The sequence below is a fragment of the Nicotiana sylvestris genome, chromosome 7 (genome assembly GCF_000393655.2).
Source record: "Nicotiana sylvestris chromosome 7, ASM39365v2, whole genome shotgun sequence".
In the NCBI taxonomy this organism is placed as follows: Eukaryota; Viridiplantae; Streptophyta; class Magnoliopsida; order Solanales; family Solanaceae; genus Nicotiana; species Nicotiana sylvestris.
In genome coordinates, this window is record NC_091063.1 from 121,543,097 (window position 1) to 121,557,312 (window position 14,216).

General features: G+C 37.0%; 1 protein-coding gene across 1 annotated transcript; it reads left to right on the forward strand.

The window, feature by feature from the left end:
- Positions 1-10,085: 10,085 nt before the first annotated feature.
- On the forward strand, positions 10,086-11,127 carry LOC138873707 (uncharacterized). Its single transcript, XM_070152184.1, has 2 exons — positions 10,086-10,909; positions 11,094-11,127. The coding sequence occupies exons 1-2, from the start codon at positions 10,086-10,088 to the stop codon at positions 11,125-11,127; spliced, it is 858 nt and encodes a 285-aa protein (XP_070008285.1).
- The last annotated feature ends 3,089 nt before the right edge of the window (positions 11,128-14,216 follow it).

Consider the following 14,216-nt stretch of genomic DNA (forward strand, 5'->3'; position numbering starts at 1 on the left):
GCTTCTTGTTGTGGCGGCTACGTATGTACGAGGTGACAAGAGTCCGTACATAGCTATATTCATGTTTATATTCGGGTAGACTTAGATTCACATCATAACTTAAATGTGTTATTTGTATTAATCTTGTATATTTGATTTCTTTAATTTATGACTGGGATTGAAACTAGAATGGAATATTGACCAAGTCTCTTACTTTGGGAATTGTGAAATATTTGATGAACGATAGTTCCGTGTCTTCTCGACTCGCATGTACTTTCACGAGTGAGAGAGTTTCTCTATTCTAATGGGATTGGGCCGTTCGGCTCGACAATATTGTAAGTTATTCTTATAGGATTGGGACGTTCGCCTCGGCAGTATTGTGTACCACTAATCCTATGGGATCGGGCCATTCGCTTCGGCAAAATCGTACGTAACACTTGAGATTTGATTTGGTATTGATATCACTTGACTTTGTGCCTTCAAGGTCGGTTATGATATTTTAGTGATTTCGTAATTATCCATGTTTGGAAGTTTATTAAAGCTTATTTGTTTTGTTGTTACTTGTTGTGTTTCATACCTTTCTACTTTATATATTTTATTATTTGACAACTAGTAAATGTCAAGTCGATCCCTTGTTACTATTTCTTCAAGGTTAGACTAAATACTTACAAAATACGCGTTGATTTACATACTCATACTACACTTCTGCATTGATTGTGCAGGTACTAGACAACTACTTCTAGTGGTCATACGGGCACGTAGACGCATGACACAGAGACTTAGTGGTGAACTGCCTTCCATGATTCGATCTGCAGTACCTGGAGTCTCCCTCGTATCTTATTTATTGTTATGTCTATTTCATTTCAGACAGTAGCTGTAGTAGCTTTGTATATTCCTTAGATTGCTCATGCACTTATGAACCTGGATTTTGAGGGCTTCTAGTGGACTTTTATAGTTGTATTTATTATCATTATCACTCTACTTTATGTACTATTTGTACTCGTTGTTTTGGTAAAGCGGTACGTATGTTGCCATTGGTCCAAGATTTAATTCTATTTATCTGAGAAATTTCTAAGTTTAAAAGTTAAAAATGGACAATTAAATTGGAGGTTTATAGTTGGCTTGCCTAGTAGCATCATTGGGCGCCATTACGACCTATTATGGGATTTAGGTCGTGATAGGTAGCATCTTTTGCTCCCTCTTTTTGGTTCCTTAATTTTGTTCAGTTTTTTTTATGCAAAATATTAACTTTTTCAACTTATTATCTCCAAAAAACATAGAAAGGTAACCTCTTGAACTTTTCTTGAGTCTTCTAGTTACCTTTTATTCCTTTTTGTTCTTCCATTCAGTTACTATAATTTTTTTGAGTTATTTTTGTTGCTGAAACTAAACGTTTTTTTGCATTGTTTCCGTCTAAAAACCTCATAAAGATCCTTTTGGTTCCTTGACTTTTTTCTTAAGTTTTGGTTATTTATTTTATATTTTTTGTTGAATACAAAAGCCCTTTTTTCTCTTTCTGATATTTCTATTTTGTAATAAGAGGCAGAGCTAAGATTTTATATTTATGGGCTCTAAATTTTAGGAAAATAACCTCAAATGTTAATAATAGGATTCTGAATTTAATATTCATACATATTTAATAAAGTTGTTAATACAAATACACTTTTAAGAAAAAACTACTAGGAATTCTATTTGTTCTAATTGTGGGAAGAATGTCTTCAATTTATAGATGTCCAAAACTTTTTCCCCGTGACAAGGAATAACAAAATATGAAGGAAAATTATATTTTTCTTTCAGGAAAAGTAAAAGCAATTATGGTAATACTTTAACTTTCCTTTAAGAGAGAAGTAAAACTCAAATATGGTAAGAAAATCAGGGCAAAAATCCTAACAAATCTCCCCTTTTTAGCCTGAATTTTTTCACAATGCTTGATCCACCTTCTTCACATATTCTTTGTCACTGCTGCTTGGCATAGTTAAAAATATGTATGAGTTAGAAATTGGAGCCTCATGCGTAAAAGTGAGCACAAATTAAAAATATTGGAGCCATGAATTAAAAGTGAGTAGGGTTAAAAGTAGGAGCCTATGCATTAAAAGTAAGCATGAGTTGAAAATTGGAGCTCATAAGCATATGTTAAGAATAATTTTTGTTTTTGTATATGCAGCAGTAGGATTTTTGAAGACATGGTTGAACATTCATCTCCACAAGTAGTATTCCAGATTTTTTTTTGGGGATAAAAATCTTCATTATCGTCAAATTGGTCGTAACTTGATTTGAATCCGCCTTCAATTTGTCTTCAACCTCATTGAATCAATAGCTCTGATACCACTTATTGGGGTCGAAAATAACTAGGCGTCATGCGGAAGCTTACAAAGCAAACCTTAGCGACGATAAATCTGATGACAAAAAGAATTATACTAAAAAGACATAACACACTATAATATGATTTTGGTCAATTGACCTAAATATGAAGAAATTATATATATATATATATATAAACTATCGAGAGAATAATATCTTCCTATACAAGACTCTTTAATGACTACATTGTGAATGCTTTGTGTTCTATGGAAAACTTTTCGCCCAAGACATGGAAGAACCAAATATGGAAGAGAATTATATTTTCCTTTAAGGAAAAGTAAAAGTAATTATGATTATATTTTAACTTTTCTTTAAAAGAAAAGTAAAACTCACATGTGATAAAAAAATCAGGATAAAACAACCACCAGGGCTATGGGCCATCATTACTGATTAATAAGCTAGTAGTACTAATTTAAGTTTTGTGCATGATGATGTAAACATAATTTACATAAGTATATTATTTAAATAATAACTACTCCCTTCGTTTCAAATTAGATAAGGTACTTTCCTTTTTAGTCTATTCCAAAATAAATGACATATTTCTAAATTTGAAAATAATTCAACTTTAAACTCTTTATTTTACCCATTTTACCCTTAATGAGAAATTTTTATGATCACGCAAATGTTATGGCCCCACAAAGCTTTTAAGACCACAAGTTGCAAAAGTCTTCTTCTTTTTTCTTAAACTCTATGCCGAGTCAAACTATCTCATCTAAATTGATACGGAGGGAGTATAAAAAATTAATAAAAATTATTGATAAATTACAATATATAATAAATGATTTACTATAATATATTAAATTACATTCATAACTTATTAAATTTAAAATTATATATATATATATATATATATATGTATATATATATATATATACACTAGTGAGGGTATTGTCCGGGCTATGCCCGGGCCCAACAACTATCTAGTATTTCTGTTAATGTTATTTTCGGAGTTTACTCACTTTTGCATTTAAATCCGTCATGCTGGTTATGCATATGAAGTAAAGGAATGGATTCCTTTGAGCTATTATGTAGAGGCTAGTTGAGATTTTATAGATAAGTAGAAATAGAGCTATATACTTGTGAGCACGTGTTTTTTGCCTCATACGAATTACTCCAAAATAACTCCCGAAATTCGGTCTTTTCTTTAATTATGTGTTATTTTTAGGAAATATTGTACGGTTTTCCTATTTGTTTGCATAGGCATATGTGCGTGTGTAATTTTATTAATGCATTTAAAAATACAAAAAATATAATATAATGTAATATGTATTGCATGTGCATTTAGGATTTAATTTTTTTTTTTAATTTAGAAATTAATAGGTTTGTTTTACAAAAAAAAGGAAAATCACAAAAAATATGAAATTGTTGTAATTTTGTCATTTAAATGTGCCCTTGTGTGATTTCATTTTCTTTGATTCGCGTGTTAATTATTGTAAGTATTAATTAATATTTGTAGTTGTATTTAGATTTTACAATTAATTAGGAATTGTATTTAAATCAGAAAATTAAAGAAGAAAAAGGAAAAGAATTCAAAAAATGAAGAAGAGATTCGGACTGGGCCTGTTTTTAGGCCCAAAAATTTGCACTTCCTACCCAGCCCATACCCGTCCCAAATCCAGTCCACCTGTATCTAAATTAAACGACGTCGTTTCATCATGCTCAATCTGGTTCGTTGATTTCACTTGATCAACGCTCCAGATCAAATCTTCCACACCCGACCCGTTCTCGTCCAAAACTGATTCGGTCTTGAGGATAAGCAAAACGATGTCGTTCCACTTACTCGATTAATCCAGACCATTGATCTCATCAGATCGAACGGTCTGGATCCAACCCTCACGTGCATATATAAAGGGTCCAAACTAACCCCGCCCCCCAAACCAGGCCCCCCTCCTCTCATTTCTCATCAAACCTCGTCTCTTTCAGAGACGAGGAACCCTAATAGCCGCCACCCCGTTCCCTCGCCGTAAACCCGGCGGCGCTGGCTCCAATGGCCGTGAAATTCACACCACTAGAGCACCTAACCGCCCTCTCCACGAATCCCTTAACCATTTTGCTCGAATCAGGCCGAAGCTCCTCGAATCTTCAATCGAAGATTCGAGCAAAACCTAACACTACCCCAACTTACCCCAAACTCACACCTGATATCCGCTAGGGTTCCCCCATAACATAAAAGATCTTGGTTCTGTTCGAATATGTCTAGAAATGCTCGAATTTTAGATCGAAAAATCAGGAACCCTAAAAAATCCAAGCCATGGAATCTGTCCAAATTAAATAATAGATTGGGGTCTAATAGACCTTAACCGAGGTATTCTCAATTGAGGATACTTCGATTAAAGTCTGTTCGACCTCAGAATGTCCCAATTCAAGTTCGAGCCTGGGTCGGAATATTTCTGAGGTTCTTTCCTTTTTCTTTTATTCTATATGTATGATTTTTGTTTATCTATGTATCTGTTTAGTGAACTTCTATTAGTTTTCCATCTTCTATCAGTTAATTCTGCTCATCTTCAATGGACCTTTTATTTTGTCCAATTCTTTCACTTGTTATGTTTGCTATAATTGTTATATGCTATAATTTGAATAATCGATCAAATAAGTGTTGTCAATTGGTCTGGGACATTTGGATGTTAAGATTAGCCTGGTAATAAGTCTAAATTATGGTTCATTCCTGTCTGATTCCCCTCTTGATTCGTTCATGTTCTGAAGTTGTACTGAAAGGAGTTAATTGCTATATGTTGAACTTAGAATTGAGCCTGTTGGTACATTCAGTTCCTTGAAATGAAGTTATTGGTCATTGATTACCCTGGATCGTTATTCTTATGTTAATACCATTTGATCTAATTTAAATCCATCTTGGTTTGAATGGTCATTTGAGTTTCAAATTGAATTGGTTCTAGCTGTTGTAATTAAATTCAGTTAGTGGTTGGATTTGAATAGATTGGAGAGGTTCAATGCAGATTGAAAGGGAGTGGGTAGGGCAGTAATTTCATAACTTTCAGGGCAGTAATAGTAAGGGAATTTCAGGGTTGTTTGGGGAATAAAATAGTTAGTATGATACTTTATTGTTAGTGCTTTATCAATGGGGTATTAATTAATCCTAATGGGGAACCAAAGGAAGTGGAGGGGCTGAAATTAAGGGAAAGTTTTTCTTAGTGGCTGATTAATTAGAAAAGCAGTTTTAGTGGCAGATTTAGTGGAAAAATCTGTTTTGAATAACAGAAAGGGGTCCGGGCAGTGGGCTAGAGGAGAAAGGGAGTCAATTGTATAAAGAGGGGGTGTTGGGACTAATTTCAGGGGGACAAAACACAAAAAGAAAGAAGAGACAGACAGAAAAAAAAGAGGGAGAACTTGGGATTGATTTTGGAAGAACAGAAAGGAAAATTAGAAAAGAAAGAGAGAAAAGTCAGAAGAAAAAAGAACCTTACATTATAAGTTAGAGTGTTAAGGTTGATTTTTGAGATTAAGAGTTTCAGGTTACATTTTCCTAAGTTTTAAAAATCAGAAATATTGTTTCCTCGTATCTGTCCGGGTTTGTTTGGTGATATTGTTTGGTTTGAATCTGGAGTTTCTTGAGGTTACTGCTTTGTTTGGTTTTTTTTCACGGATTTTTTTTGGAGCTGTTCAATCTGCTGAACTGCTGTGTGCGTGCTGCTGTAAATTTTGCTGACCTTCATATTTCTCTGCTGCTGGTTTTTTGCTGCTGCTACTGCTGAATTTTACCTCTTTTACCCTCATTTCCAGGTATATATATTTAGACTCATGTTATTGCAAAGTTTCAATGTTGCAAAGAAATGAAATCTGGACTTCTAAATATGTCCGCTATCCATTTAAATTCATTAGTTGAGTTTCATTTTCTTTAGTTAACTAATATAGCTTATGCTCGGCATGAGAGCTATTAGTCCATCAGACCTCTTTTGAAGTTAGTATAAACTTTGCAATAATTCTATTTATTTCAGAATCTCATTAAGTATAGTTATATTCGAATTGTCGAGACAGGGGACTTGGTAGAAAGTTGACTATTCTTTAAACTTTGTATTTAGACCATGTTAACTAAGCGCTTGGTAACATGAAAAGATCGAGGAACCACGCTAGTAAACTTCGTCAAGCTTGATATTGTTTAATTCTAGTTGACATAAGTATTCTTGTTTATACAAAACAGGGCCTAATAATGGGGATAACTATAAGTGAGAGGTGAATCGATATAATTCATTACGATTAAGATATTGAAATATTCCGGTTGGTTCAGAAGTGTATTTGCGGTATATGTAATGTCATTTTATTAAATCAATTTGTAGATTAGTTCTTTTCCTTAACAACAAATGACCCATTTATTTTAGGAATGCGATTAACTCATTTCTTATAAAAATAGTATATAAGAAATAATGTCAATAATTTTACAAAGTACAGATTTAGTATTTGTAAATAGCTTGCATAAGTCGAGATAAAAAATTGGTTTGATTTTATCTATCCCAAATTCAATCATCGTAAGCAAATTAACCAAATAATTAGAACTTTGGACTAAAAACAAGTTGTCTAGAAGAATGGATTTATGAATACTGATTGCAGCATTTTAGTCAAAGATATACAAAGTAGAGTTCGCTCCGAGTAGAATAATGAAAATTCTTCGAAAACTACTGGTTTGCTTATCAATTAATTTTTTCCCCTAGTTTTACACGTAATTCGTTTTGGTAAGTTTTTAAACATATACACTTAGTCTTAAGCGTAGAGAAATAATAAATAACTTGTGCATATAATTATCAAGCTCTAGGGCATATAAACAGATTACGGATGTTGCGTTCACATTAAAATTGTAATTTTAGTTGCACATTATTTTTATCTCATTAACTCTTCCAATTTGAATAGTTTTGAGGTATATAATTCACACGTTTAAAATATAACCTGTGGTCAACACCTAATAAATCTTGTTTTTTTCAAGAAATCTCGAGGCATCCCATTCGGTGATTTCCCATGGCTTTCATATTTAAAATAGATGGACATAATAAACATCTGTAGAAAATTTATATTGCCATTAAGAATATTTTGTGTAATAGGGAACACGTTCGCGTGACATGATTACATTTCTAAAGACAATTCGGAGTATGCGTTCGCGCAACTTTGAGCAAACTTTCTTAATAAAACGGGTTTTTCGGAGGTTATTAAATTAATTTATTTCATATAACCCGAGATGTGCAGTTCACCATTTAATCATACAAGAATGACGAATGTTCGTAATTTTATTTTAAGCATTCATTTTTATAATAAAAAAGATAAAAAAAATACTATCAATCTTATTGTGTACACATACATACATACATACATACATATATATATATATATATATATATATATATATATATATATATATATATATATATATATATATATATATAAATACGAATATACGTACGCGTGATTCGTTTCAAGGTAGGTTTATAATTGTAAACAATCTAACCAAAAGCGGTAATAAAATCATGCAACAAATTAAAAAAATGTATTTAGTAAATCAAGATAATCAGGCCAAGTATAAATAGTTAAGCGACCGTGCTAGAACCACGGAATTCGGGAATGCCTAACACCTTCTCCCGAATTAACATAATTCCTTACTCGGATTTCTGGTTCGCAGAATGGTAAACAGAGTCATATTTTCCTCAATTTGGGATTAAAACCGGTGACTTGGGACGCCATAAAATTCCCAGGTGGCGACTCTGAAATTAATAAAGAATCCCGTTTCGATTGTCCTTTAATCGGAAAAACTCTCTTTACATTACGCCCTCCTCCGGAATGTTGTTTAAAAAAGAGGTATGACAGCTCTGGCGACTCTGCTGGGGAAGTTAAAACTAAACCCAGAGCCACTGGTTCAGGGTTCAAGAATTCGAGCTTAAAATAACTGTTATAGTTGGCTTTGTTTGTTATCTGATTTTTTTCACATATTTATGCTTAATATACTAAATGTTGCTTTTTACCGCTTTAATATTATCTGAATTGTGTATATAAAACTGCTACGAAACCCTTCTTCTTTCTGAGTCTTCTGAATTTATGGTGCACACGTGCGCGTGACCCACCTTTGTGTTAGAAGTCATACCAAATAAGACGAAGTTGGGACAAGTAACTAGGCCGGGTAGACTTTCGTGCTCCCGGTACGTTGCCCCCATTTCGGCTCAAGCTGTCCGTTTGGGTAAGCCAGGTCTAGAACAATATGCCTCAGGTTTTTCACTTAGAATAACTCAGCCTCGTACCGGATCCCTAGTAGGAACGTCTGTTTGCATTATGTACATTTGACCTTGGAGACTCAACACAGGGGTTGGGTCTGTCTAGGAAAGGTGCACCCGAAATGAAAAGACCATCCTGATGCATCCTACTTGCTACTTGTGCATTCATTTGCCTCGGATTTGCATGTTGACCAGCTTAATTGGGAAAAGAAAAAAAAATCATTATGAGAGTTGAGAAATAAAATGGGCTGCTTTAGAAAATTCCCAAAATAGTTTTAAATTTTGAAAAAAGAAGAAGAAGAAGAAGTGTTAAATAAAAAAAATGATTTTTTTTGAGTGTCTGTTTTCAAAAGGAGTCTCGATTTTGTTAAAATTAATCGCAGATACAAAATGAGCACCACCCAAAACCCACCATTCGCAAATGAAGATGAGTTTCTATTTCGGCTTCAGATATGGTGGCATGAGTTAGGAGAAGATGGTCAGAAATGGGTCATTAAGCATTTGGGAACTTTCACAGATATTATGAAAGTTAAACCACGTGATGATTTGATTGCGGCGTTAGTAACTTTTTGGGACCCTGTTCACAATGTCTTTCGCTTATATGATTTCGAGCTTACTCCTACATTAGAAGAGATAGCTGGATATGCCGGTTTTGACGGAGATTTGAGAAACCAAAATCTTATATTCCCAAAGGCTCCCTCAGTGCATCGATTCTTTGGTCTTCTGAACATCAATAATCAAATCAGAAAAAGCAACGTTGTCAAAGGGTGTTGTTCTTTCAACTTCCTGTATTCAAGGTTCGGAAAGTCAGACAGATTTGAAATTCATGAAAAGGGCCTTACTAAGAAACAGAACAAAGACACCTGGCAGATTCACCGTCGCTTCGCTTTTATGGTGGCTTTTCTGGGAATCATGGTCTTCCCAAACAAAGAACGAACAATTGATATTCGCACAGCGAGAGTCGTACAGGTCCTCACTACCAAAGAAAATCACACCCTTGCCCCGATCATTCTCTCAGACATTTATCGGGCGTTGACTTTATGTAGATTAGGGGCAAAAGTCTTCGAAGGGTGCAAAATTTTGTTGCAAATGTGGATGATCGAACATCTCCAATATCACCCCAAGTTCATGCAGTATGGTCCAAGTAATGCCAATTTCATCGAGAGTTATGAAGAAACAATAAAAGATTATAAATCTCCAGAAGGGGTGGAAGCCTGGATATCTCATCTAAGATCTTTAACGGCAAGTCAAATTGAGTGGACTTTGGGATGGCTCCCGATAAGAGAAGTGATACACATGTCAACCTTGAATAGTTATTTGCTGCTATTGGGATTGAGAAGCGTCCAGCCATATGCGCCACAGAGAGTTCTAAGACAACTAGGGAGATACCAAGTGGTGCCTGATGATGAGGATTTGAGTATGCAAGTGATCGAGTTACACCCCGAAGCCACTCTTCCCGAGGCTTTAATTCAGCAGATGTGAAATGGATGTCGATACTTGAAAGATGATACTCAAGTTTCAGATCCTGCAAAGGGCGAGATGAATCCAGGATATGCAAGGTGGTTTGAGAAACGATCCCGCGTGGATGATGCACCAGAACCCGATCTTAGAAGGCCTATAAAAAGACCACATGTTCAAGCCTTTAACGATAAAATCCAAGAACGATTGGTTTGGGGAGAAAAGGAAAAGGGATACAAAGCAACTATTCATGCCTTAAAGGAAAGTCTGAGGAACCTCAATTTGGAGAAAGACTTACAAGCACAAGAAGCAGAAGGTGAAAATAAGAGTCTGACTTGTGAAAATAAAAATCTCCATGCTCAATTTCAAAAAATGAAGAAAGATTCTGAAGCACCAATGAGAAGTTGGAAAGATCAAAAAATCATCACCAATCTTTTGGAAAAAATGCAGGATTATGACCCCATTTTGGCAAACACTGAAAAGGCGTTAGGCAAAGCTAAGGAAAGAATCATACAATTAAACGAGGAGGCCAAATCTAATAAAGAACGCCAAGTAATGCGATCCGAAGAAGACATGGCACAATTCAAGAAAGAGAAAGACCGTTTGATACATTCAGAAGCTCAACTCCATGCACAATTGGAAGAAGCGAGAAGGTACAATAGAGAACATCAGCACGCAGACATCGACATAGAAAGGGCACAGGCAAGACTCGATCAGGCCAGACTTCGAGCTCAATTAGAGTCAGCTTTAGATCGCGAAGACCGTATAAGAGATATAGCCACCACTCGCCAACAACAACTGCAAAACCAAGACCAACGTCTCCAAGATTTCAGGGCACGAATCCATGATTTGGCAGTTTATACCTCTCAAAGTTATGTGAACTGCCAAGGGATGGATTATGGCAGGTTTATAGAGCATGCACCTATTTTTGCCCGTCATCTGGCAATGGAGTTAGAAAGAATGTATCGTACACTAGGAGGTCATCCGGGTCAAGCCCCACCGTGAGCAGATAATCCAATGATTGAAAACAAAAGTGGGGAGTGGAGCATGTTCACAGCTGTTAAGAGTTATGTCTTTTGTTTGATTTAGGTTTGTGTCGAGTTTTAAAACCATTTTCTTATAATGTTTTCCAAATGTAATGTCCGTTCCATCTTTGTATTATTTAAATAATAAATAAAAGTGTTGACAATGGCCTTCCGCCGGAACTACGCACGGTCTGATTCATGCGGGGACATGATACGCAGGCAATCTCTATAAGATTCGACCACAATCAAAAGAAGGAATAAAATAAAGAGTGAGTGACAATAAAAAGAAAGATCAAGAAAAGTTGGGATGACACAAGCAACCGAGCAAATGCATGATAGAAAATGGTTATTTGTCTAGGAACATTGCATCTCAACGTGTAATTGTATATGTGTTAAACTCTCAAAACTAACAAGTTTGCTCATTTCCAGAATTCAAGAAGTTAGTTTATCTAGAGTATACTGGCACATTATCATTATCAAACCAGGTCAAAAGGACCGATACCCAAAAGCATGTCTATCCCGGATGTCGACACAGGTATTGAGATAGAGGAGTTAGACGTCGGTAAAATGAAAGAAGAAATGCTTAAACTTAAGCAACAGATGGCCGAGATATATCGGGCTTGGTCTACAGGGCAATCACCCCCATCTTACCCAGCTAACCCTGCCTCCACCCCACCACTAGCCCAAACTCAGGATAATCCTACCACTGAACTATCCCCGAGTTTCCCCATCTACCAGCACTACCGAGGCACCACCTCTCATACACCACAGTCTCCACCCCCTAAACCAGTTCCACACCCTCCTCCACCAGTAACTCCTATCTTCGTAGCACCCCCCAGCTACACTCCATAAATCTCCTAGTGAGCCTATGTTCCAGGCCCAGGACAACCAATACTACCCCCGGAGCCCACTTTCAAAGCTTCCGAAATCCATTCATTTACTCCCCGTTTTGACCTCCCAACAGAAATTGACAAGCCAGTCAAAAATACCGAACAAGAAGAGATGTTCAGGAAGGTCAAAAGCTTAGAACAATCGTTCCGAGACATGCGAGGGTTAGGAGGGAAGGTCAGTGTGGCCTACAAGGACCTATGTTTGTTCCCAAATGTGCAATTACCAACTGGTTTCAAGATGCCCAAGTTCGACCTATACAACGGGCACGACGATCCAGTAGCCCACTTGAGGGGTTTTTGTAGCAAGATGAGGGGAGCTGGGGGAAGAGACGAATTATTAATGGCTTACTTCAGTCAAAGTTTGAGCGGATCAGCTTTGGAGTGGTATACCCGCCAAGACCATGGGAGATGGTACACCTGGGATGACCTGGCACAGGCATTTGCTTGTCACTTCCAATACAATCTGGAAATCATCCCAGATCGACTATCCTTGACAAAATTTGAGAAAAAGTACAGTGAAAGCTTTAGAGAGTATGGTTTCTGGTGGAGGGAACAGGCAGCAAGGGTGGATCCCCCAATGAAGGAAAACGAGATGGTAGATTACTTCCTACAAGCCTTGGAACCTACTTATTATGCCCATTTGGTTTCAGCGGTAGGAAAATCATTCAATGAAGTAGTGAAGATGGGAGGTATGGTGGAAGAAGGCCTCAAGTCGAATAAAATCATGAGCTATTCGGCTATTAAAGCAACCACTCAAGCTATTCAAGGCAGAGTAGGAGGGATTGGAAAGAAGAAAAGAGAGGAAGCGGCAATGGTTGATTCAGGAACTTGGTCGTGATCCAGAGGTTCACCTCATTACTACAATCAACATCGACCCCACCAACCAACTTATCACCACAATTCACCCCAATACCACTATCACCCGTCGAAACCTCATTTTTCTGTCAACCATGCGCAAGCATACAATCAGCCACCTGCCTACGCTCATTGGCGTGCTCCTATCATACCAAGTACCTACCCTTATTCGCGAACCTATCCCGGACCAGGTTTCAGGCCTAATCAAGCACTTAAGGGTGAAAGGTTGCAGAAAAAGAAAACCTTTACTCCATTGGGAGAATCCTACACTAGTCTATTCCACAGGCTAAGACAGCTAGATATGCTAAGGCCGATACAATCCAAGCTGCCAAATCCTCCTCCAAAGAATCTGGACTACACCGTCAGCTGTGAGTATTGTTCTGGTACACCAGGCCATGATACAGAAAAGTGCTGGCATTTAAAAAATGCAATACAAGAGCTGATTGATACTAATAAAATTGAAGTTCAAACCCCCGAAGCTCCCAATATCAACAGAAATCCAATGCCAGCCCATCAGGAGGCCAATATGATAGAAATAGTGCGGGCTGATGGGGAAACAAAGAAGCCGTCCGTCATGATGATTCGGTCTCATGAAGCCAAGATAGATAAACAGTTAGCAGAGGAGAAGTCGGTACCTAAGCAGAACAAAAATAGCGATGAGCCATCTGTGGTAGTTGAGAAGGGATCTTCGAGCAAAGTTGCCACAAAGTAGGAAGGGTCAAAGGTGATTGTATTAGGGGTGGCCAGCAAACCCATCATAGTCGTGGAAGGAGCCCGTGTAGATCGGGTTATTATCAAGCCAGTAACCCAGTTACCAGTGATCAACAACAAGGCTATTCCGTGGAACTACGAACGGGTGACGGTAATGTACAAAGGAAAAGAAGTCAAGGAAGAAGTCTGTGAAGTGCAAGGCTTGACTCACTCGGGAAGATGTTTTACTCCCGAAGAGTTAAGAAAAACTAAAAATAATCCAACACCAATGAAGAAAGCCGTGACTGAAGAAGAAGCGGAAGAATTCTTGAGAAAGATAAAGCTGCATGACTATTCTATCGTGGAACAATTGAAAAAGACGCCCGCTCAAATTTCATTATTGTCATTGCTGATCCATTCGGACGAGCACCGTCAAGCTTTAATGAAGATCTTGAATGAGGCACACGTTCCTGATAAGATCTCCGTGAATCATTTGGAAAAAATAGCCAACAAAATCATTGAGGCAAACAGAATCACATTTTCTGATGATGAATTGCCTGTGGAAGGTACTGAGCACAACAGAGCTCTTTACCTCACATTGAAATGCGAAAACTCCGTAGTGACCCGGGTGTTGGTGGACAACGAGTCAAGCGCAAATATCTGCCCTCTCTCCACTCTGAGCAAGTTGAAAATAAAAGAGGAGAGAATCCACAAGAATAGTATTTGTGTACGGGGATTTGACGGTGGAAGCA

Excerpts from the sequence above, each read along its gene's own strand:
- LOC138873707 (XM_070152184.1), top strand. The coding sequence starts at position 10,086 with ATGAATCCAGGATATGCAAGGTGGTTTGAGAAACGATCCCGCGTGGAT. Across the intron at positions 10,910-11,093 it reads CAAGGGATGGATTATGGCAG|GTTTGTGTCGAGTTTTAAAA; the intron begins GTTTATAGAGCA and ends TGTTTGATTTAG.